Raw genomic sequence first — 27,129 nt, 5'->3', positions numbered from 1 at the left:
TCAGGTCATACCTATGTTTCAAATTTTCGGTTAACGCTACTTAATGCGACGTTCCACAGGTGACCTGAAGAATATTCGGCTCAGCAAAACGATAGGTGTGACATAGCTTCTTGTCATAGGGACCTATAAATTGTACACTACTATAACCTTACCTTACGACGACCGGTTTGGCCTAGTGGGTAGTGACCCTGCCTGTGAAGCCGATGGTCCTGGGTTCGAATCCCAGTAAGGGCATTTATTTGTGTGATGACACGGATGACACAGATATTTGTTCCTGTCATGGTTGTTTTCTATGTATTTATGTATTTATATATTATATATATCGTTGTCTAAGTACCCACAACACAAGCCTTCATGGGCTTACCGTGGGGCTTAGTCAATTCGTGTAAAAAAAATGCCCTATAATATTTATTATTTTATTTATTATTATTATACCTATACTATATTTACACACCTATCACATTGTTGAGTCGAACAGACTGTCTAAATTTTAATTGTTTAAGATATGTACGCTGTTGCGAAGGGCTTTTATACATGATAAATTTAATGTTTATTTGGTATTGGGAGTGGTAATAGGCCAGGTGAGTATTTTCTAGTATTGGGTTTAGCTTAAAAACATTGTTGGATCATAACATAAGTACATAAACCCGATGCATACATACCTAATTAATAAAACTATTAACGCTTACGAACCTGACGGCGTGCTCTGTGTGCTTTTGCTTAATTAAGCTTGTTGACAAACAAGGAGATTGCACAATGAGACAATTCCTGGGAAAACTAAAAACCGAATATGCTGGTAGTATGTATATATCTACAAGCCTGTAGTAGCTTCACTGCGGTACTGTACTTCGTCTAAGTCGTAAAAACTTTCAACCCCGTTATAAAAGGGCATCGGGAGGATAAATATATCTAAGATAGGATCAGGCAAAATAGAAATTATCTTTGCGGCGCGCACAGTTATTAAATTAGAATTAATTGTGTAAATAATGAGAAGTGTTATAAATCAGTAGATATTTTCAAGCCAGGGTTCACCAAGGTAGCCAGCGTAGCAATGCTTGGCTTTATACTGCTCTGCTAATAACATGCATGCTAATTTAATTTAATTTAATTTAGTGCTCGACTGTCCTTTGCAGTTAACGTTGTACTGTGCCGAATTGTCTAAATTATACATATACCGTAATTTTCATGTATCGATCGTATTTAATCCTGTAGATAGTTCTTATTATTTATTGCTCTACAATGGTTTTCCGACTAAACTGGAGATAAATCATTACCTATAAATCGTCTTAAAACTAATTTTCGGATCCAGATTCACAACATCTGTTCTGAGTAACGTCGTAAGTTGTAAATAGCGTCTGAGTATGTTTGAAATAAGCCGTAAACAATGCTCCAGATGCGCAAGAGTGTTTACTTTGCGTCGCAACATACACCTGATGCTAGACTCGGCGTTGATTTATTTTATATAAATATTCCAGAACTAGATAGACAAAGATCTTAACCGAGCAAATAACAATATATTTACAAAAAGAAACTGCAAACTTTAGAAGTCACATGCAACGATTAACGCGCGGCATTTCTGACACGCTAACTTCGATGTCAATAGCTACAATTGCCATTGTCGTTTCATATATGGAATGATCTAGAATGATATGTCAAAGATCAATGCTAGTCTATTGTAATCTCAAATGCAGGGACAGTTTGCTCTGTGAAACTATGAAGATATCCTTATATCTTCATAGTTCAACAGAGCAAAGGGCCCTTGCCCAGGGGCCCCGTGTAGGCGGAAGGTAGCAATCCCGCCTGCTGTTTACAGCAAAGGTATTATCGAATTAAACTACATTTGTAGGTATAGGGAAGTCATACAGTCGTAAGTGCGTATGGTGTAATGATCCAAGATCTGATTCACGTTTTATTGAGATAGATATTGTGCTATTTGTATTGTAGGTATCTAGAATTCGCTGCTGCTACGCCAAAATGTAGTGATGACCTATTTATATATACAAATGCTATTTCACAGAATATATTGATGAATGTGTGGGATTTAGGTAATCATCGTGTCGACATACTTATTCATGTTTTTGATGGATCGATATCTGAGCAACCAAAAATATTTTTTTAAGTGTTAATCAAATTATTCATTCTTAATCATAGTGACAGGTTGACAACAGCGCTGCACTCACACGCGCATAAATTCTAAAATCACTATACTGTATATCTTAGAAAGTCATTGTCATGCATTGTGCGTATGATTTAATGCTGCGACATTCCATTCAGTGCTCGATCGGCTTGTTTGTTATTTTGGCTACAACTTAAACTTGAGTAAAAAAAAATTAACCTATGATTTCAACTTAGGTACAATTTGGGAAATACGATGGGTATTTGGATCAAACACGGTTATCTAACATTGGTTATGGGCCATGTCATATATTACCTGAAGAACATTTTATCTATTTATTTAATCTCTATTGTAAAAAAATAAATCGTATCGTACTCGCTAGACTTACCTTACTGTACTTACCTTAAGGCAATACAGGACAGATTTTAAAAAGATTGGCCAAAATTTTAGTAAAGGCGTGTCTACATCACTGTTGGTTTTCGGTTACAAGAGAAATCAGGCTGCAGTATCCTTAACTGAGGACAGAAACGATAACTTTTGATTTTCTGTGTCTGTGTGATCCTTAGAAAATCAGATGTTAGTGTTCGGGTGTTCGGCCGAAGACATCCATTGTTAGAATGTAGATCGGTTGAGATGCAGACAAAGGGTCTACCTACGCAGGCCGACGCCCGACGATCCCGGACACTTCTAATCGCCTACTTCCTTACGCGGCTTTAGCCCGCATATTCACCTCTTTACATGGTTATTGACTCGAACGTGATTTAAGGTCAGGTGGGGCCCGTGCCTCCACGTTACAAGTGCCCCCAGCTTGTAAATAAAAGGCCTGCAGTTGGTTATGTAGGTACTGGGAGAGGATTTTCCACGATTGATAGGAAAATTTACGTAATGGGACAAGTACATCCAAATCTTACCCTCTACTAAAACCAGTAATTGTAGTGGGTATAGGTAGAGGCACTAGGGTTTCCCCTTAGTGTCTCAATACCGTCTTCCTAGCTTTGTCCCGGCCTTTTTGCCACTGCTCATGGGAGCCTGGGGCCGCTGTGGCAACTGATCCCATGAATTGGTGTAGGCACTAGGTTTTACGAAAGCGACTGCCATCTGACATTCCTACCCGGAGGGGAAACTAGGCTTTTATTGGGATTAGTTCGGTGTCCGATGCTTTCCTTCTTTGAAACCCGACTGGTAAATATTTTTTTTTTGTCATTTATGATATGACATATGTTACATCTATAAGTTCCGCAAAACTCATCGGTTCATACGAGCACGGGCTTGAACCCACTACTACTACTACTAAGCGCCACTTGCACCATCCTACCAACCCAGAGTTAACCGGTTATTAAACCTGGAGTTACCATGGTTACCAGTATAATCGGCTAATTACAATGAAAGTGCAAATTCCAAATGTATATGCTTCTTGCGAATTACATCTTTAATGAATTCTTAAAATACATATATACAGTGTGGAAAGATAAGTCGGGCCCTGGAGGGAAACTACCTTAAATCCTTAAGCTGGCTCATTTTACTTAAAGGAGACATTCCTTTATTTTTTTAAAGAAATAAAACTGCATTCAAAGATTTTTCTTTTTTTCTTCAATTTTGCTTGTCTAAAAATATACTTGAGTACTAAATATTCGATTTTATGGATATTTTGTACGACAGACGAGTGTAAGACCTAATGTTTCTTGGAGAAATGTTATCATTAACATTAACTGTATCGACTAGTAGAAAAAAATAGCAAGTGTTTATTTTTTGGAAGTTTTACTCGGTTCGATTCCCGGTCGAGACAAGCGAATTAAAAAAAATCTTTGAGTGCAGTTTTGTTTCTTTTTAAAAATAAAGGAATGTCTCCCTTAAGTAAAATGAGCCAACTTAAGGATTTAAGGTAGTTTCCCTCCAGGGCCCGACATATCTTTCCACACTGTATACATATAGGTATATATTTATTTATATTTAATGGGATGGACAAAAATTCTCATAATATGTATAAACACACGCCGTGTATAAATATTTAGAAATGTGTAAGATGTTGCATTGGAGGAAGAACCCTTAAGTGATATTCGGACACCGTAAATAGTATTTTATACAATCGTGATATAATGGAGAGCTTTTCAGTCGAGTACCGTGTTTAGACAACGAAGCTTGCTGAGTACTTTAAACTAGTAGAATCATATAGGTAAACAAACCAAAAGTATACAGCTAAGATACGCGAGTAGCCGCGATACCTTCATACTCGTACGCGCCCCGCACCCCACGGCCGGTTGGTCAACGATACCTTCTCGTAGCTCATGAGGCCCTGGTATTTACTTGCTCCGCGCTAAATTCAATTTTTAGACAGGTTTTAGCGTAGCCTATGGAGACTAACAAGTAACGCTAAGTAGTTTTCGTAGTCTATGGATGTTGCTGTATTAAGGGTGTCACATGCGCGTTTCTAACTTATGAAGCAATTGTTTCTACTATACAACCTATAATATATAATTAATTTGAGCTATAGTTTTGTTTCATCCTCTTGACGGCGGCGAGCTGTGATTGGTCAACTTCATTATAGTTGATTAAACCGTATCGTAATTAATATTATAGTTGAGTGGGGAGCCCATACATTAAAAGTACCCAATTGCAGTTTGGTATACGAAATCTTAATTCAAGAATTACTTACAGTCGACGAGTAGAAAAAAATCTTACTATACAAGTTTTCCTTTGCGTAAATTATGTCTGGATCGGATCATTCGGATCTGATCATAATTATATTATAGCGTTCAGTTACCGTTCGTGTTGCATTTTGTATTATTTCGAACAGTAGAGGTTGATGAACAGTAGATGTTTTTTTTTTAATAAATCCATGCCAAATGAATGAGACACTCCTTTTCATCATCATCATCATCTCAGCCATAAGACGTCCACTGCTGAACATAGGCCTCCCCCTTGGACCTCCATACGTGCCGGTACTCCTTTTACTAGATTAATAACGGCCGAAGTCAGGGCCGTAAACTATAAATACTCTAATACCTATATGTTATATGTAGAAAAAAAGGGAAACAAGGGCACCACCACTCTACCACAAAAAAAAACACAAAACAACGTATGCAAACCTGAGGCGGCTTAATAATAAATTTCTTGGTTAGTTTGGTGAGTGACTAATTTTACTGTGAAACTGAGGATGTTAAAAAAAATATAAACACAGCATAAAAATAAAGCCAGGTAGAGTACGTAAAAACTTGCCTTTAATCGAGGACCTGACTCATCCGATTGGATTTCAATTTTGTTCCGTGTCTAACTAAGCATATTCTTTAACAAAACCAAGTAAAATGTATGAAATAAAACTATTGGAACTATCAATACACCTTATAAAATAAAGTGCCCCGCCGCGTCTGTCGGTTTCTGTGTTTGTTTGTTCGCGATAAATTCAAAAACTACTGAACGGATTTTCTTGCGATTTTCACCTATCAATAGAGTGATTCTTGAGGAAGGATTAGGTGTATAATTTGTGCCGCGCGAAGCCAGGGTGGGTCGCTAGTTCTACATATGAAATAACTTTTCACCTTGACACAATTCCAACGTCGGTCTGAATTCTACACTTCGCGTTTTCGTATTGATTGTCACTTTAACGTCTATAGCATCATCCATAACGGCCTGAAATCTAATTTGTGTAACCTTAAATTCCAATTAAGATCAAAGCATGGAATATTCATTAAGCCACTGGAATGCAATAAAACAGTTTTTGCAGGTCTGCTGCAAAGCGAATTGTTTCTTGATTTACTGACTCATAAAATGGCTCTTAGGTTACACTGGTCATTGCGGAACACTATAGATGGCTGATTACTGCTGGCTGTCGCCCAAGAAAGGCGAGCTTTAAGGTTTACAGCAAATGGCTTGCCTGAGTGGCCTGACATCTGTCAATGCTGCCCCGATTGAGAATAGTTTACACTGGGCACAAGACAGTTTAAGAGGGCTATTACATTAGGTCAGTTCCTCTATACTAAATGTATTTATACGCACTTATCAAATCGGCACGGCGAAGGTACTTAAATTTAATTAACTCATAAAAAAAGAAGAAGTAATATTATGTAAGGATGAAATACTTACATAAAAAATTGACAAACGTTAGGCCCTTCGCTGACTTAACGCTAACTGGCGCGGACGCTTGCCGCGCTTGCGACGGATTTTACTTACGCGTATCACGTTACGTTACAACATTTCACCGTTCCATTTTCTTATTATTAATATCTTCTTTGCTTCATTTTATCAAGTACGAGATATCTTTAAAATTAAAACCGCTGTTTAGACTAAATAGGTTTCGAAAAACGATATCTAACGATACGTTTTGTCGATGCAAGTTTGCTTCATATTTTGTATTGGAGAAAATGTCGCCAATACGAAGCAAACTTGCATCTTCGTTATCATTATGTAAAAAACTAATAACGCTCTTAATATATTTTACGCTTACGCAGAAACATTCAGGAACAAAATTAAAATTTTAAAGTATAAAAGCTTTGAGAAGGCTTATTTACCGCAACCTTATCCCACACGGGCGCTAGTCATTCTGCCAACTGAGCATGATTGATGTGACTTAATGTGCCGGTAGCTCGTCACATCATTGATTGGCTAGTCCCGATGTGACCAAATGCTGTTGCCTTAAACCCTACCCGCAGAACACGTTATTGACTTTAATTAAATTTATAAGCCTAGTGGTAATTACATTTGGCAGAACTTTGTGGCGTATAGGTTACAAGGAATAGCTTTGGAGAGCAAAAACTATACTGCCGGTTTGGAGCAAGATTTTATGACACCTGATCAAAACAAAAGGGATTATAACAATGAGAACAAAATAGGCAAACCTATACAATATAAAAGTAAAACATACCCTACCTACTAGTATTGACCTGACAATAAGGTGAGTAAGAATATAAATCATATTTTTCCAGTCTTGTCTCCCTCAACTTTTATATTAGATGTTACAGATGTATAATCGACATTTTGGATAGGTGTACCGATGTTAGACGGCCAAAGTAGCCAAATCTTTGTTACCATAAAAGTAAGGATGTGTTCCTATATATTTGACCATTCTTCTCGTCGTCATATATTTGATGCTGACAGTACCTACGCCTTATTGCTTTGATTCGCGCCACTTGCACCATCCCGCTAACCCGGGGTTAACCGGTTAAACCGTTAACCCAGTGTCAAACTGTACTGATAAGGTAACTCTAAGTTACTCCCGGTTAACCCCGGGTTAGTGAATGGTACAAGTGGCCCGTCAGTCAGACAGTAATTCAAGCTAGATTGATAAAATATCTAGGTTTATAACTTGAAACACTTTATAGTCCGTCGAAAGGGCTCTTAATGGCGGTTAAAGCCAGGCGCCCATTACTCACTGGAGCCTGCACAAGCAAGCAATTAAACATTTATTGCCACTTGTGTTGACCCCGTTGCAAGGAATACGCCACTCTTTACTCTCCACGTTTTGTCATCCCGTAATCTCAATCTAGAGAACGTCTCGACTGTTTAGTGCACTACTCCTACATAGCTACGTATGGACTTGTGAGCACAAATCGTAGCGAATTTTGTTTTGAGAAATAAAATGGTTAGGATTACTAGAAATCGTAGCGAATCTATAACTCCACTCTTGAAGATTATTTTAAATTATAAAAATTTTAATGTTTCCGTTATTTCATCAAGTGTTCTATTAATTAATTTATCTCATTCAAGCCTACATATTGGAGTATCGTGTACTCCCACAGTATCTAGAACGAAAGACACAATTTGTATACTTATGTTAGGTATAATTTATTTTAAAGGGTGTGTATGTTAAACAGGTTGACAGTGCTTAGCTGCTTAGTCAAGTGCTATATATAAGTAAATAAACAACAATAATATAGTAGATGTACCTTTTTCGTTAATGTTAATGATATCGGTATTGGACACCAAACTAATGAGGATCTTTAAAACCCCTTTGTACCTAATCACCCGGTTGTCCGAAGACCGCCGCCGCCGGCTCGGCGGGGTCAGTGGAAGGTAACGTAAACATTCATATTAAGAATGCGAAGCTTTAAAGCTCAGGCGGGTATTGACTTTAAAATGTATACATACATTTTAAATGATACATACATTAACGCCATGCGTCTGAAAGATCACGGCGGACGCAAAAATAACCATCATTAACAAGCTTTTATTAGGTCGACCTGTATGTAACTATTTAACTATGTAATGGAATTTAAGGTAACTAATTTAACCATCTTCCAAGGATCGTAGCGTCATGAAAATTCGCAGCTGTATGTAGTTCTGATGACAATACAATAATATGGTACCGTCGAACTGATCTGATGATGGAGACAGGAGGTGGCCATAGGAACTCTGTGATGAAACAACGCAACCTAATTGTGTTAGGGGTTTTTAGAAATTGTCTCGATGAGTATTAGTTGTCTGTCGTAAGAAAAGTACAGTCAGCGATAAAAGCTTGTACCAAAAATGAAATTTTTACCAAAAACTTATTTATAAGTAGATATTTCGCTGAAATGTTCGTCAGTCAAACGGGGCACAAGGCTCAACACGCCTGATGTTGAAATCTCAAATGTTTCAGGATTTGTGATTATTCGTTAAAAACAGCAGAACTTCGTAATTATATTACTTAGTTACCCTAGTAGTAGTATATTTTTTGCAATAAAAAATATACCTATTATTCCTATTAATTATCGCAAATCTAAATATACTCGTACATACATATAGCGTGCTCCATTGTAGAGTTAAACTGTAAATCGGAGCGTCGGTTTATTCAAATTTACCTTTGAAAGTATAACTGATTGGTCCTTCCATTAATATTACCCAGCATTATAATGTGAACTATAAACCAGCGAGCCTACAACACTTGTAAGTTGGGTTCTTAGAAACAGCGGTCGCCGCAGACAGCTTGACGCCGAAATACAATGGAGTCAAGTTTTTTTCCTCTTTTTTTGGGTGAGGACTCTTCATAGTCCCAAGACGTTGGAAAAAAAGCCGCACTAATATCTTTTTAAATGAATGCTTTGTCGATGCCGGGTCCGTAAGTTGCTGGATAACCTGCCCGGCTGCCGTTCTATGCGTTCTATTAGGTTTATCTTACTAATATTCAATTATAAAAACATTACTTAATTCCTGTTTAGTTAAACTGCAATTTAATTGCGAAATGTTCTCATCGACGAGGGCAATCCGGTTCGTTTATCACAGCCAGGTATGCCGATATATCTAATTATCCGCTGTATAATATATAAAACGAATGTGTTTAATGAAAAGCAATTATTTTAATAAGTACCCAAAATATATGTATGTAGGTACATAAATAATCATGTGTCTGTTTAACAAATATTTACTTTCTAAATTCAATGTCTGGTGTTTGAAAATAATAACTTCAATTTGCGTAGTGTTGCACTGCGAAATCAGAAAACCATTTGGGCCAGGCGCCAACAAGTCTGCCCGGTCGTTAACGAAACCCGATTTCGGTATTTTTTTGTATCCCTTTTTGTTGTCCTATTTTATCGACCATTGGGTTTGCCTTAGTGATGGGACACATCTGTTAAGTTTACTTTTCGATTGCGATTCAAATACAAAGTAAATGTAACTATGTAATAGAAACCTGATTGAAGAGATTTGGAAGGACTTATAATAACATATCGTTGTAATATGTGGCCGATGATCCAGTTAACACACGCCACAATTTCGCTAGTTTGGACCTTGGTTCCTATCAATTATATTACTTAACCCTTCTTTGCATGGTGGTGGAAATTTCCATCATAACATTGTCCTATGAATTAAAGGTACTTTTGGAGGTGATTGATATTTATTTTTAAGACTGTCAACTTTCAACACTAATCCGTTTACCGATTTCATATTTAAATTTACGCAGTATTTTAATTAATAAAAATTACATTTGCTTTGAGACGAAATGTCGGAAAACTTGGAAAAACCCAGATGTTGATGATTTTTAACATGTGATATTGGGCGTTTTTTTCGGGGTTTGTAATTGTTTTATATTTAAAAACTTAATCATAGATATATCACAAATAGCGTACCTTTTTGATGGTAGTACGATTTTTCATATATATCTTACTGAATATTACATAAATATACATAAATATGATTTAGCCTATGCAACTTCTAGCACTGATTTTGCAGTAAAAATCGATGTAAATTTTTTTTACTATTTTTCCCAGTTTCAGCAAACAATTACGTGACATATATTCATTTCAGGCAAAAAGAAAAAATCATGCAAAGAAGGGTTAAACATAAAAAAATAGATATTTAATTATATTGGATTGTGTTCCCTGAAGTTAGAAGCACCACTATGTAAAATTGCAATAAGTATGTAATATTTTCACGAAAGATGAAGACAAGTCACAAAAGGCATTTGACAGTAAGCCATTTTTAAATTAAAAGTAAAATAAATTCAAATACTTGGATTCATTTTTGAGATAGGTACCTATAGTGGATCATACAGATAAACAGGCACTAACGTTAAGCTTACAACACTTAACACCCTTCCGAAAAATACATAGAATTCCCACCATTCCAAACACATTCCAAACTCCCACTTTAGTGTAGTAAATAAAGGTAGTGGACCCCGCAGTAATTACTCAGCCAGAAAAAACTTTACAGTATGATAAAGTATCAATAAATAAAAAGTATTGTATAAATTTCCAAAGAATAATAATAATAAAATTAAAGTAAATACCTAAAGTCTTAAATCGTTAATAACTTTTTACGGAAAAATGCTCCGTTCAAACTTTCTTCACCGGACATATTCATGTAACGTATTGCAACAATATATGAAATATCAAAAAAATAACAGAACAGAAATCCCAGTATTAATAAAATATAATTTTTTGGCGTGTCTTGGACCGGAAAATTGCTCAGTCTAATTTTTTCACTTAAATGCCATTTTATTGCCGTTTTATACCTACAAAATGAAAATCTAAAAAATTTCCACTCTTAGTTTTGAATAGTTCTATAATACATACATTTGGGTACGCATTTTTTTTGGATTTTCTTACCCACTGCGCCAAATTATATTCTAAGATCATATAAGAAGAAAAAAATGACAGAGCAATTTTCCGATGAAAGTGAGCGGCAAAAAAAGGAATTATCATAAAAAAATATTGTCATGTTTGACAAAACTTTTAGATTTTTTTCTAGTATCACATACTGATACAAATAACTTATTTTGTAAAATAATTTTGGACTGAGCAATTACTCGGTTCAATATATAATCAGATTTGTGTTTTTACCTAACTTAGGAGTGTTTTTTTTTTGGATATTTATATGTTAGTCTCGGCTCATGCTATACAATAACCTAGCTAAATTCCATCGACTCAGAAATTAATGCATGGGTCTCCATACAACAACTTGCTTCATTTACTACACTACTTCTCTCGCATGAAATGGTTGTCCCTGACAGTTAATTTTATATAGAGTAGCTGTCACGTAAAACGTTTGTATACGTTTTTGGACATTAATATATTTAGAAATGTAACATTTAAGTATTAAAAATAAGGTATTAATTAAGGTATTACGCCCAACCAAAAGAAGCTTGAAGGAACTGTCATAGGGACCAACATTCGCCGTGAGAGGTATCGGTATCGACCAACTTAGCCCAGCACTAACATCACTGCTAGCGTGTGGACCGGTTGGGCAGACGGCCTCTCGACTCCCGTAGCTATACCTATAACTACCTCCTATGTGCCGCTACAGGAGCATCCATGCCGCCTATACCTCGATACACGATCCCCTTAATAGTGCGGTTGCCTTCATTCAACTTAACTGTATTGCTCTACCTGCCTAATACAAATTCCAAGTTATTAATTTACACAACAGTAGGTCTTAAATATTTACCTACCTCTAATTAATTACATATATATACGAGTACCAACCACCACCAGTTATGCTTCGCCATATGGCATACTCGTACAAATACCTAGAGAAGATATGTAGGTAGCGTGCATGCACAAACTGTATTTAATAATTAGGAACACTTATCATATAACTTTCATAAATTTATCAATTACATATTTGTATTATAAAAAACGCATTTTATTATCGCTTGCGTGATTCTGTTAAATCGTGAGAAGTCGCAACATTCTTATTTTTAATTTAGTTTTTATTATTTGGGGCATTATAATTGTAAGGCCGATCGAGAAACTTGTGACAATTTATGAGAGGTCTCTGTCTAGTACAACGTTTCTTTCAAATTAGTAAAAACTAGCTACCTAGTTACATAAAATAGAGTGCTACTTTTTATTGTTTATTGGCATAGTAAATATTGGCATAATATAGCTAGTAAATCTTATGGTTTGCGGTACCCATTAATTATGTTTTTTTTTTCATAAGTAGGTGTAATAGGTATTCGGCTGAATAGTACGCAATATTTGGCCAAATACCGAATGTTCAGCAAAGTGGTCGAATACCGAATAGTTGCCGAATATTCGTGGCGTCTCTGCTATAAGGTGCTGGGGACAATTGACACCTGACACTGACAATTTCCTCTCCATTTCTGGGTCGATAAGTAACAACAGACGATACATTGCGTCAATGTTTACTTGTTGGACCAGCATTTTACGGTGAATTGTCAATGTAGAGAAGAAGAGCCTGACACCGGACAGCCAAGCAGGCCGCCGTACAAAAGCATTTTTGCCCGCGCTTAAACGGAGACGCGTTGCTCTCGCTTTGCGCACGCATAATTATGATAGCATTTCATACATTGTCTGCAAGTGCAAATGCGAATGTACTAGTGCGATTACTGCCCAATATTTTCCAAACTTGTACCTATTAATCAATAAATATTTATGCAAACCTTCCTTTAACAACAGGATTTCCATTCACAGTAAAAAAACTAAATTAATAAGACGTTATACATTTAAAATGTTAAATCGATACGCAAAGATCGTAAATTGATCCTGACTAACCGCAGGCCGTTTTGTTCCCAGGTAAATCGCACACCAGACGTCGGTCATCGGTCCGAGGTCAGCGGAATAAAAGAAGTGAGTTCTAGATGAAGGTCTCATTTCGGATGCATACGAATAAGTCGACCGTGAATGGACATCATTTAAACTATAGACAATTTTGACTCATGATATCAGCAACGACAAATGCGTCTTTAATAAGATATTAATCTAAGTAGACTTGTTAAAATATTTGTTTATTCTAAACGAAGTGCTTTGAAAAAATAACTCCAGTAAATTCGCTAAGGGCCACTTGCACCATTCACTAACCCGCTGTTAACCGGTTAAACCTGGAGTTACCATGGTTACCTACCAGTACAATTTGACATTGGGTTAAGGGTTTAACCGCTTAATTCCGGGTTAGTGGGACGGTGCAAGTGGGCCTAACGGGTATTGCTGCGGTATGTTTGAAATTGAAACACCTAGGACTGGGCCAGTTGGAGCTTGAAGTCCGAATATGTAATCATATTAAAATAAAGCTATATAACGATATATACAAGTCCGCTTACAATCACGCGGACTGTATGCTTGTTTGCTACCAAATTTGGACTCGACGAACATATACATAATACGTGTTATTATATTAACATATAAATTAAAAATATATTAACCTATGTTAATAAAGTAACCGATACCGACATATACCCTAATCAGATGCATAAATAAATGCGGGACAGACTGATTGTTTTCGATAAAAGATAACAGGAAATTAAAGTAGCCACTTGTAGCTCTTGAAAAATATCTTTAACTCATACTTTGTACTGCAGCGGTTTTGATGATTTTCTCTCTCAATTTAACAGGTTGTTCTCGATCAGACCGGGTGTTATTCAACGCGAATCTTATAAAGATATTCAGCGTAGAGTATGAGCGCGCTCGGTCGGGCTCGGGCTCGATGGAACCACGCTCCGTGGCTGACTGGAAATTCGGGGAGCTTGACCGCGACAGGAGCGGGGCCTTGCAGAAGCCCGAGTACAGAGGGCTGAGGAGGCTCATCAAAAAAGTAAGTTTGAAGTGGCGCACAGTCTACGTAAAATTATGGCTTAAACTCAAATTAGATACTTCACTGCGTATACGATGCGTCTTATAGATATTCTTGTGTGGTGGGACTTTTTCATTTTGATAGTACATAATTTTACGCAACATAGTACCTACTAGTATTATGATTACGAAAACTTCTTCCTGAGTTTAGGATAATTGACTAGAAGATTTGCGTAATGTCTACACATTTCTTGATAAATTATGAATGCTGTTCCAAATGGTTCCTAGAGTTGCTAATTCCACATTCCACACGGTTACCCTTCGTTTGACAATCTCCCGTAGCGTCTCGACGTTTTTAAAGAAGACTAAATTTGCTACAATACGAGATTAGAATTGTCTCTGTAGATTGAATAGTTTCCGAGATAAAGGCTTTCAATATTTTGATTTTTTTGAAATTGAGCTCGTAAGCTAAGCGAGTGCAGTGAGTATGCACTTTTGACTCAGGCGATGCCGCTTGGCACGATTGTTCCTAAGGTCAAACAAAGCTGATTTGGCCCAGTAGCTACGAGATCGTACCGTGCATACCCCCCAAAAAGGGAGGTATGCAATCTATTTGTAATTGACAGAATTTGAAGGGTTAAAACTATACGATTTAAGTAGCAGACGTAATGGTTTAATTATCAACCGGTGACCAAGGTCTAAGTGTACGGCCTCAGTGTCCAGCGTTCAGCGCAGGGCTCGCCGGTCGGGTAGCATCAAAGTAATCAGAGCTACGTGCACTGAGACTGCTTGAATTTGTTTAAAATGAAAAGCTCCGCTTGAGCGTCCACTCTGTAGTGTAAGTACACTAATCGAATTGTGTATAGTTGGTGAAGCCAAAGCGCTGCGCGCGCGCCTGGGCCCGCGGCTGCGACGCCGACGGCGACGGCGAGATCGCGGCTACGGAGTGGGCCGCCTGCCTGCTCGACAACCCGGAGCCGCCCACACCGGATTGTGAGTGCCTTTAGGTTTTCGCGCCACGTCCCAAAACACGCAATGGGTTAACCGAAAAATATTTACATAATTATAGTCGGTCAAACAACTTTGTCAGTAGAAAAAGGCGCGAAATTTCTATTTTTCTATGGGTGTATAACCGCTCGCGCCAATTTTTTTAAAATTTGCCCCTTTTTTCTACTGACGGAAATGCCTTGACATACTATACTTATCGTGCCGTAAATCGTAATGCTACCAGTTTTGAGTACACTGTCTAACTTACTTAATCCTGCATTTGAGTCACGTATTTATTGAGAAGAATATTTCTGATAGATTCCAACTGTTTCAGCACCACTTAAGACGGTTACTGAAAGATTGTTCTAGCGTTTCCTATGCATAATATGCATTGAAGATGAATTGCCTTTATAACCTTGTTTTATACTTTACTATTGTATGTCTGGTTCACCAGTAGCGTGGAATAAATAAACAAACCGATATATAAACGTTTCTGCTCGTAAATTACTCAGTAATTACTCAGTAATTTACGAGCAGAAACAATTAGTGGGAGTACCTACTAGTTGGATTTTTGGTCATCTGATCATTACTAGTGCCTGCTTATATAAATGACAAATGGCAATTAAAATTAAGTTGTGCAGTCGCCATCAACACTTCGGCCTTATATCATCGGAGCGGCCGAGGTGCTCAAAAATATCTGAACACGCACTCTAGCACCTTCACAATAGAGGCGTTTTCAGATATTTGTGAGCACCCGGGCCACTCCGATATATCTGAAGCCGGCTGTATCTACGGTTTTTGTTGTACAATGCTTTTTTACATGCTTTAATGCTTCGTGATGCGGAGTCAGTCCGTGGAAGTATCTGATCTAATACTAGTCCAATTATCTCTTTAATCGTGTAAATAAACAAATATTTATCACTGAACCCATGCCTTCAGGGTTACGTTAAATCATGCATTACTGGTGGGAATTCCTAGAATTATTTTTAATCAAGTCACTCCCGAAGACTTACCCAGCTGTCAAACAAACGTATGAGCAATCCCTCTAATGGGGCGTGGTGGGAAAACCTTATCAATGTTATTAATAAAACTGTCAATGTGTTCGTGTGGACTGTGGTCTCAATTGACAATAACACACAGAGTATGCTTGTAAACGCATGTTTGACTTCAAACGTCCTTTTGGTATACTTCATTGTTTTGAGTTTTTTATTAACATATCTAAATGTTTGGTGATTTTACGCGAAATGTAAAATGGCATGAAACCCTTGGGTTTATAAAGTGACCCAGGAGAGCGTAACCATAGCAACGAGTGACAAGAATAATTTGAATCACATATTTAACCTTTTGACCGCCGTAGACTGATATATAAGACAAACAAATTCGGGCTCATTTCGCCGCGGTCTGATAAATAAGACAAAACTTCGTGTAACTTCGTACCGCCGGCGATACGAGCACGCTCGATGAAAAATTCTATGGCGGTTAAAAGGTTAATATAATCGTGTAAATTATATAGGTAAATGATTAAAGGTTGTTTTTATGTTTAATTGCGCCAATTATTGTGCAAACATAATAATAATATATAGTTTCTCTCCGTTTCTTCATGTTGTTGAACGCAGACGAGGATAACGGACCGGAACCGGAACTCGACTATGGGGAGGAGGAGCCGCCGCCGGACCCGAGCGCAGGTGACGAACTATGAACCACCACTCTACCAACAGTGGCGGGGCGTCCTCAACTCGATTACTACCTTGAGTACCTACACTAAGCTACGCTGCTAAAAAGACGCTTCCATAAAATCGACGTTAGGCTCTCATTTTTGGGGCTACCTGACACTAGCGTCTTCCGAGCATCGGCGTGTAACCAACTCTATGGCTGCTGCTCGACGCAACGTCGGCGCAACTGCGGAGCTGCGATCAAAAGATGCTAGTGTCGTGTGGCTCTAAAACGTCATGCTTTTTGCTTTAATTACATGTAACATGACGTTTGGCATGAACGTTTACGTAACATATATCTATCTGATACTAGTACACATACAATACATACAATATATACAAATCAAATAGAGCGAGTAGAAATTTTGTATGTAAAAATTCTACCTGTCTAATTTCTTTTTATTACAATTGGGTATTTGACTTCTAGTCAAATCTATTTTTTTTTTCGAACTGTCAAAACGATTTTGCAACTATGGAATTTAATATGAAACACTAGCATGTGACGGCACAATTAAATTACCTACTCTTTATAGTTTTATACGGGTTTTAATATAGAAATTGTGTCTAAAAATAACTGCCGTCTACGTTAATTAATAAATTTTCTGGTGCTTTATTTCATGCATGGTGTAAAATATGTTATTTTAAATACAGTCAAATACCCTATTTCTAGCAACGAAAACTAGTACCAATCATAGATACATGTTACTTGAATGTTCATGTAAAATTTCATGTTATTTTCAATGACGTTCTCAAATAAGAACGTACTTCGATTATATGGCGGCGGCTAGATTCGTGTGACTTTTGAATAATCGCACCGCTGCTCAGAAATAATCGCACCGCTTACGCTGCATGTACATAATGACAAAACGCGTATATACTGCGTCAAGTTTCAGTGTGACCGGTCCGTAACCTGGCAGACAATACAGTGCCTTTATTCTACTGAAAGAAAAAGTAGCTCCATATTGTCCAACGTAAAAGTGCGACGCCCTACCACTGTTTTATAGACAGCTGTAGAAATACTTACACCCGATTGAAAATATTTTGAAATAAATATTTACAGAAAAGTCAATCACATTGTATGTATGTATGTATAAAGCACTTTATAAATAAGACAATCATTTTATAAACTGAGTACAGATAACAATCTGAGCACAAATTGGATTTATTTATTCAGTCAAGAACTTGTAAATCTTATCTATGTTACCGGTGTAGACCTAAAAATCTGCAACTTGTAGATGTATTGGTGTTCAGAACCCCGTTTCCGAAAGCCTGTATTAATTTGTAAAAGATGCGGACGTCTCTTTCAAAGAGAGGAGGAGAGGAGACTATAGCTTGTATTTATTAGTTACACGCTGCGTGAAACCGGCTTGAAGTCATACTTACTGTTGTGTCGCGTTTTGTCGGTGTTTGTCTAAACGGGCATGGCAATGGATCAATAAAATGTTTCGAAAATAATCATTGACTTAAAACGCCGTAAAAATTCTTATACAAATGGAATGTTAAACGTGTCCGTATTTTTCAGTGTTGCCGGGCAACATCAGGCACTCATTCGCGCCCGACGGCTCCGAGTCGGAGGCTCACCGAGAAGACGAGGCCAACGACTGCCTCACGGACCGACAGGCCGTCCTGGACGAACAGGTACGAACAAGTAAGCTGAACAAAACAAGCTGAGTGGCATTCATCAGCTCGTCGATTGGGATTGGTGCAAAAATAACTGCCCAAATCCCCAAATGTGTTCCCAAACTTTTTTGTGCCAAGCTCCAGAACAGAGAACATAATGTAAATGCTTACAAAGTAGCTAGGTACCCTTCTAAAACTTCTCCTCTTCTTCCTATAAGCTACCTTTATAGTGTTGTCATGTCACGGCTTTTTTCCGCGGCTTGTGGGATATATTAAATATAATATTCATTGTTTTTGATCAAGAAAGGGGCCTTCATCAAGGCACCTTCCCTTCCGCCCCGTTACGCCTCACTAGGCCCCTTACTGACACAAATTTTTTTGAACACTCGTAGCGATTATTATCATATTAGCGACTCGAAATACGAGTACTCGTTAGGGCTTAAAGAACTTGTTAGAGTACGATATCACAGCTGTTCACGCGCTCTCATAATTATCAGGCCTAATATGGCTCACCATTACTCTTATTATAATGTGATCACAGACCATTTAGCCACTAAAAATAGCATATAAAACGATTCGTGCTAACCACACCGCGCTAATAATAATTAGCTAATTTCAATTGTGCAGTGATCGTGAACCTACGTTTAAGAGGAAAGTGGATGACCGTGTTCAACCGCCTTTTCCTCTCTGGATATTTAACATTACAGTAATTATTTTTGCACTAGCCTTCGTTCGATTGATTTTCGATTTTTGTTATGAGCCTTTAACATTTTGTATTGTATGTTCTTTCTATAATCAAAAATCGAAAAATTCAACCGAAGAGGCATAGCCATGGTTAACATACCTATCTACATCAAATTGTGTAAAAATATTTGATATAACGTCAATATCCAGAGTGAAAAATGGAGACTTTCAGTCTCCTACTCATTAGTATCGAATAGCGGTCCTCCACTATTCTCTTACTTCAGCATCACAATGTCCAGTCTATGGGAGTTCGTCTATGAATGTGGTTTCAATGATCGCCACTAATAGAACTAATGACAAACATAATTTACCTACATCTAAGTCAGTACATAAATGGCCAAGTTTTCTGCCGCTCCTTTTACAGTAATATCATGCAGCGTGGTACTAACTCATGGTTTAATTACAGTAACAAGACGTCAACAAGAGTAGCACTAACAGCAACATTCGTAAGAGGAGGGGGGGCTAACGCAAATTGTAGTTTTATATTTATTTTTAACACGTTAAAATCACGAGCAAATTCCATGAAAAAGCACTTGGAAACTGGACTATATTCGCAAGGGCAGACTCCAACCAAGATGGCTTGTTAGAAAAAAATCACGAAAACATGTCTAACTCTCATTTACTTTAAGTCGTATATCGTTGCCCTGCATCAGAGCAGTATATAATTTTAGTTTAAAATAGCTAACTAATTATTAGAAAGTAAGGTGGGGTAAGACTATCACCGGGGTGACTCTAAACCCTACCACTTGTAGGGAATCCTCATACTGTTAGTCTTGTCCCGAGCAAAATAAACTATGTTAGTCTTACCCCACCTTACCTTACCTACTATAAATCAAATGTGGCATATTTTTACACTTATTTATATTAGTAGTATGCTGGCAGTATGTTACATATTAAACACGTACACGTCTTTCATCGTCACTTGTCAGTATGGAATCTGTTATTATAATGTAGATCGACCGGCGTAGTAATACCTACGTTGTCATTGTAGGTACTATCTTTTTCTTCTTTAGATTAACCTAAGCATGGTACGGTAATAGGTACTGCAAAATTTGACCTAGGTATTTAATAGGACTGTATAACATAATTAATTTAATTTCCGATAATTAGTTGGGTCCCCGTGTACGTGATAGATGGATGGTTAATATTTAGCATAAAAAGCACATTGCGAAATAGAACTAAGCAGCTATTGTATTATATAATAATTAATATAATTATCATGGTGGTGGAAAACAAGCCTTGGATATCAATTATTGGAACCGAGCACCGTCAATTATAGATGTACTGGCTTTCCGCGAATTGAACTTCATAGCTTAAAAATGTATCACTTGCAAAATGTTTTTTCTCAAAAATGGACGGCAAAGTCGACTTTGCCGTCTAAAAAATAGGTCGCGAAGCGCTTAGTTTATGGTCAGTCAAAAATTAAAAAGTTAAAAACATTGCAGTCTCGATTTTGGGACTGCAATGTCGCATACAAATTCCATTATTTGTCGAGTTCCAAACTTTTTAAAAGTTGAAATGGCCATATCAATTGAAGGCACAGGCCCTTTGAACAGCCAAACAGATGATTAGTGCCGCGACTATTTAGTTGTCTCAAATAGGTTGGCGTATTTTCGGCAGAAAAATACACTTCTATTTTTTTATTAAAAAAATAAAAAGGCGGCAAGGGCTTTCTTCTGTGAAAATATATACTTAACAACGTTGCTTTTGTAAAATATTTCTATGATATTTATATTTCTTCCACCATTTTTGAGAAAAGCACTATATATGACTCGGCTGGAAGGCTACTTGCTGGCTTCGGATTCAATTAAACGGACTCCCAAGGTCGTCCGTTTAAAACGAATCCTCAGCCTGCAAGTAGCTACTTCCGAGCCTCGACAATAATGTACTATTAACCTTTTCGACGCTGTGTCAAACACAAAAGTTGTCACTCGGACGCCACGTCATCGAAGTGTCAAAACTAAAATTGAACTTTATGCATATGCACGTAGGTCTATGTTGCTCTGTGGTATGTGACCGATTAATCAGTCTTTGGCGTTGGACCTGGTGCGGATATATCGGTCATTGGCGACCAAAACGTTAATGTAGCTGATGACCTAAACATCGGGTTTGTTTGTGTAGAAAGCGGGCGCGGCGGCCCTTTACGTGCCTGAGTGTACGGGGGATGGCCGATACGCGCGGGCGCAGTGTTACCGCTCCACCGGGTACTGCTGGTGCGTGCACCAGGACACCGGCAAGCCCATCCCGGGCTCCTCCGTCAAGGACCTGCGGCCGGACTGCGACGCCGCGCCGCACCACGCTAGCCCCATGAGAGGTACATATCATAATCATATATATGTAGCCTTAGTTTAGATGTAGTAGTGCTACATTTAGTAGTAAATGTAGCAGTCCTACATGTAGTAGTGCCTGCAGCAGGACACCGGCTAGCCCATACCGGACTCATCCGTCAACTGCAACGTATGGCGTTACGTTACACACTATTACGCTATACCTGTGGCGTGGTCTCATTAACACATTTATTCACATCCGCGCCAGGCTACAAAAATTTAGTCATATATAGCTGTAGTACCACGATCCCGACTATCGGGTCGTCCGGCCTGAGAACAAAATCATAAAATACCCGATTTTCGGCACTGAATGTGTTAAAGATACCTGATGATCAGTCTCGATTGTCCATGGCATGAAATTACCTATTGCGAACTGCTCAGAACTGTCAAAGTTATACATACCTAGGTCCGTCCCGAAATCCACTGAAAAGCACTAACGGTCTGCCGCCTCCAACCCAATGCCCTTGCATTTACCTTTGAAATACACATATTTGTGGTTCTTGGTTCTTAGCCGGTCTCTCAGCGCTAGATCTACCAATATGTACCTACATACATATTAGGTAGTCTAATTACTCAACATCGAGAAACTTAATCAGGCCACAATTACACTGAAGTCAAGTAAAATCTTATAAAATGCTAATTATAGTTTGGTCTATGTTTATTTTCAGGCTGTCCTGAACCAATGAAGTCAAACTTCCTGCGAGACTTGATGAGATTTTTGATTACTAAAATGACGGCAACTACGAATGGAACAGGGCCCGGGTAAGCTATTAACTACTAGGCCCACTTGCACCATCCAATTAACCCGGGGTTAAGCGGTTAAACCGTTAACCCAGTGTCAAATTTATTGGTAACCATGGTAACTCCAGGTTTAACCGGTTAACCCGGGGTTAGTGAATGGTGCAAGTGGCCCTTAGTGAGCTACATATATTAACTTCGATTTTAAAATCTTTGAACACCAAAGTCTTACTGCCACGCCTCGCTGCTTTAGGATAATTAGGATGCTACGCTCAAAGTAGTCCTCCGCTTATCTGACGTTAAACATTCGCAGGGAAATTGTAAAATGGGGGGCATCAAAAGAAGAGCAAGCAGCCACATGGACATACGTGATGCTAGACAAGGACAAAAACAAAGCCCTGGAACGACGGGAGTGGAAGTCGTTCCACCAGCTGATCGCCAACATGGAGCCGCTGCGGAGGTGCGGGCGCAAGCTGCCCCGCTACTGCGACATCAACCACGACTCCAAGATTACCATAACTGAGTGGATGGCCTGCTTGGAGGTCACGCAACTCCCACTGAGCCAAACGAGTAAGTATATATGAACTGTCAGTAGCTGGCCTTTAATGTTTCAAACTACATACCAAAGAGAATAGACTGCATAGAGACGGATTGTCAAAGTAAAGTATGTAGCCACTGTAAATTTACTGCCATCTTTCGACAGAAAATAAAGCGATGGCGCCATGACCTTCAGCCTATTCTCGAGTAGATGGCGTTAATATTAATATTTAACAAGTTAACACATATCAGTGAAAGAATAATGATCAAAGTCAAATGGCGTTCTAACAGTTTTAATAGTCTGTCGAAAGATGGCAGAAAATGTACTGTAGCTACATAATTTACCATGACAGTAACTCTCTATTTCAAATTCTCTTTACTACATACAGTCAGCAATTATCTATCATGGCCCTAAAATCTATGAATAATCAGATTTTTTATTCAACTAGTTCTACTAGACGTCATATATAATATTGTTTTTTTTTCAGCGGAGCCAGCTAAAGTTTCAAATTCTAGAAGAAAAGGACCAAACCCACTTGAGTCAATCCTGAAAGCAGATGACTAATATTTAGGAAACAGCCTATGGATTTTACAGTAAATGTTGCTAGCGTTGCTTGTGTTTAAAAACAATCGCAATGTACAGTCACTTATTTCGCAGCTTAATTTTTGACAATGTTGAGATAGGTATAAGTAACTACGTGATTTTGCCGTTGGAACACGGCTTCGACGTGACCGGGAAATTATCGGGCATGGCACAAGTCCTACAAGCCTTTTCATCTTACGGTTTTTTTTTGAAGCACACAGTACTAGACGGTAGGTGCCAGCGATGAGATGAGTAGCACCCTAGCTTAGAGCGTTTTCACATGGTCCGATCCGATATCGGATGTCGGAAGGAAGTAAAATGTAAGTTATATGTGTTTCTCTGTAATTATTTAGGCATTTAATAAATCATTATTACTAAAAAAATATAAATAACGCAAAAAAGGCGGACTTAATGCCAATGGCACTGTCCTGCAGCTGTTTTTGTCATAGGCGCCTTCCGACATCCGATTTTGGAAAGGCGCTTCCGATAAATTCAGCCATGTCGGAGCCCCCCGTCAGCAGTCGGACCGATAATGGCGATAATATTTGTTTGACTGCGTATGTGTAGGCATAATGCTTGTTGTAGTGTGCGTGTCCGCTAAAGACGGCGCCCGGGAGCGCCCCCGCGGCCTGACTACGCGGATGTAGGATCCTACATCCGATATCGGATCGGACAATGTGAAAACGCTCTTATAATGTCCTATAATAAGAGGCAATAATGCCTATTTCACGTCACACTTGATCGGTGATATAAAGAAGATGACAAGACGAAAATTTTCCTTTTCCGGTTCTAAGGATGTTAAACCAGTAAAAAAGAACCTAGACGGACATACAAAAAACAGTATTTTGAGTCTGATCGTGCCAGTAATAATGACGGGACTGTCTTACAATTGTAATGTAGCTGCTATAGTATTTTTTACGATTTTTTACTGTTAAACATTTTCATGGTATTTTTTCATTATACCTGAAGTATTATTTTGTTTATTAAATGTAATAAAAGTATTTAGCATATGTATTACTGAAATCTACCTGTACTGAAATCACTCTGTAGCTACTTATATAGCACGAATAGAGTTAAGAATGTCCAGATATTTCCAAGCACATTGTCTGTTTCAATGTATTGAACGGTTTTATATCCGTTTATGCCCTTTTAAAAAACGCCACACGCGAAATTTGCCTCGCGCGTAGAGCAAGATGGTAGATTATTCTCGTATCAAATATGCTACCAAGGATAATCTGGATAGGTAGGATAGGTAAATTATATAACGCCATAGTAACTAACCTGTAGATTTCATGGACAAGGAACATGTTATAAATAAAGGGATAAACTTTATCTGGCACGAAATATCGTATTAGACACATAAAATACTGCCACATTCATGATCATAACAATTGTACGAATAAAGTAGACGCAATCTAAGCGCCTTTTTCCAGCCAGATACAGTAACTGTATCAAATATTAGAGTATAGATATTTATATTTATATATCTTTTGACAAAACTTACATTTACATCACATTACATAGGTACATAAATAGTTATTAATATTAGTATTCTACTCGTTTCAGTTTTCATACAGTCACGTCTAAAAATATCGTTACGGCAGGGGTGCGAAACTCCTCCCTTCGGGCAAACTCGGCTCCGTTAGGCTCAGCATTGCCACAGAATAACTAATAGTATAGTCTGTAGATTTGTAAGTGGACCCGACCCGCTAATCCTTTGCCTATTGTTAAGTAAAACCGCCTCTAACTGTAAAAAAAGGGTCGTGTAATTCTCTACGGTAACTGAGTGCTGGCGAGTCGAACCAGTCTAAAATGTGTCATCGAGATGCGTAACGAAGGCGCGTTATCGGAGAGCGCACCTACACTGGTTTTTTGAGCGTTGGACTAGCCCGCGCTCAGGTGCCAATTAGAATAATTAAGACCCTTTTTTGCAGGTAAGTAGCAAGTGTGGTTTTACTTAACAATAGGCAAAGGGTTAGCAGTTCGGGGTCTGTTACGAATCTACAGACTATACTACCGGCATTGCTACGAGCAATTATTAGGGTTGACACAACTTGACGTCCCTTTAGGTGCACGGTCACAGATAAGATAATGGCTTGAATTTTGACAACCCTGAATAGCCGAAAGCGATAACGCCATATATTAGAAAGGCAAAATGCAGCATGATTCGACCCTAAACCGCCGTCAAACAACGGTTTTGTAAGAAGTCTCCTTTCTGTACGGTAGTACTATTATTTATTCTGTGGTTACGGACAAAGTGCCAAACATTTTATTTATTTTATTTATTTATTTCTAACAAGTTAAACAGCATAACAGTAAAAATACCAATCCACTGCTAACTACACAGAAAATTAAAGAAAAAGAATACAATATGTATACAATTCAACACAAATTACAATACCTATTGACATCTAAACATAAATAATTAGCACATTTTAAACAGTAGAAGGACGTGCATCCATCTTCTCACAAAACCTCAAACATTCATCACGCACAGCCACCAGTCTGCTTGCAAACATATCACACTGAGAGGCTGATGCGAGGAGCGCATTCAAAAGGAGCAAAGAACGAACCAGAGGGGAATTCCTACGTGATACAGTACTCGAAGCCGGGACTGCCAGGAGACAACGGTCACGAGGTCTGAACTCTATTCTGGTCCGAGAAGGAACGTACAGACGTACTAGTTGCCCCACCAGCTCAATACAGTCCGACTCCCCGCGCAGGATACTGCAAGCAATGTTACGTGAAATGTTGTGAGAAGTGCAAAGTTACGTCTTACCTCCAGAGAGTTGAAACCCAGTAGTATTCCTAACAAAAATTTGGTTGGGCATAAGAACGGATAGTACCCATAAATGTTTTTATAGAGGAACCGTAAGAATACCTTTTGTACTCTCTCCAGAAGTAAGACATAAGATGCCTCATAAGGGTTCCAAACAACGGAGGCGGACTCGAGTTTGCTTCTCACTAGGGCGCTGTACAGGAGCTTCACGGTACCTGGGTCATTAAAATCCCTAGAATTCCTGATTACAAACCCTAACCTCTTGTAGCAGTCACGCGCCAATGACAACATGTGGTCATGAAAATTTAGGTCGGAGTCGAGGATAACGCCTATAGGTAAAAATAGGTATAGGTATATTTTTGGCACTTATACATACACTATCTTAATATATCGGCAATAAGGTCGTGTATGTAAAGTACTTATCGATATTTTTAGACGTGACGGTACCCCTAAATTTAAGAATGTTTCTAATTTCTTACGTACACTATAATTTACGGAAGAATATAGGAATATGTGTACATTTTTGGTGTCTATTATATTATACTGGTAACTTTTTCATATGTCAGAATGTATATAATGCGTATTTAGGTGTTGTTAGTGAGATATTATCTAAAATTCGTACTTCCACGATGATAACAATAACTAAGCATCTACTTATTTGTACTAAATTGCTGTATTTTTTGCAAATTAAATAAACTAAGTATTTATAATGTTAAGTAGTCAGTGTTAAATAAAGAACTATGTGATATTTTTCTCTGTTAATATTATTCCCGAATAAAGAGAATAATGTAACTACTGGACTATGTGATTTTATTTATGACCGATTTAGATTGGCCGTACGTGCTCATTGTCAGCGTTGCTGTGCGGTGGCCCATAGGCCCGTGCATGAACTATAGAGGGCAGCATAGGAGCCGTCAGATTTTTGGCGCGAGGCGTAAACTGTGACGTTTATGATTCCGAGGTAGCCCACAAGATGGCAGATCCGACTATGCACAAGGAAACGGACCGACGAGAACGGTAGATGGTAGCACTTGCTTTGGCAATGTATAT

The 27,129-nt window shown here is 38.2% G+C and overlaps 1 protein-coding gene across 2 annotated transcripts in view; it reads left to right on the top strand.

The window, feature by feature from the left end:
- Window positions 1–26,879, top strand: part of LOC134804788 (SPARC-related modular calcium-binding protein 1) — a 32,504-nt gene extending 5,625 nt beyond the window's left edge. The window contains exons 4-12 of one of the 2 annotated variants that reach the window (XM_063778029.1): window positions 13,060–13,113; window positions 13,875–14,074; window positions 14,919–15,045; window positions 16,656–16,724; window positions 18,274–18,389; window positions 21,237–21,429; window positions 22,111–22,204; window positions 22,494–22,750; window positions 23,206–26,879. In XM_063778029.1, the coding sequence (XP_063634099.1) occupies window positions 13,060–13,113; window positions 13,875–14,074; window positions 14,919–15,045; window positions 16,656–16,724; window positions 18,274–18,389; window positions 21,237–21,429; window positions 22,111–22,204; window positions 22,494–22,750; window positions 23,206–23,282 (1,187 nt within the window). In that variant the 3' untranslated portion in view covers window positions 23,283–26,879. Of the gene's footprint in view, window positions 1–13,059; window positions 13,114–13,874; window positions 14,075–14,918; window positions 15,046–16,622; window positions 16,725–18,273; window positions 18,390–21,236; window positions 21,430–22,110; window positions 22,205–22,493; window positions 22,751–23,205 lie in introns of both variants that reach the window. The other variant, XM_063778028.1, reaches the window with a different exon arrangement.
- The last annotated feature ends 250 nt before the right edge of the window (window positions 26,880–27,129 follow it).

The sequence above is a fragment of the Cydia splendana genome, chromosome Z (assembly GCF_910591565.1).
Source record: "Cydia splendana chromosome Z, ilCydSple1.2, whole genome shotgun sequence".
In the NCBI taxonomy this organism is placed as follows: Eukaryota; Metazoa; Arthropoda; class Insecta; order Lepidoptera; family Tortricidae; genus Cydia; species Cydia splendana.
This window is presented reverse-complemented; position numbering and strand designations above follow the sequence as displayed.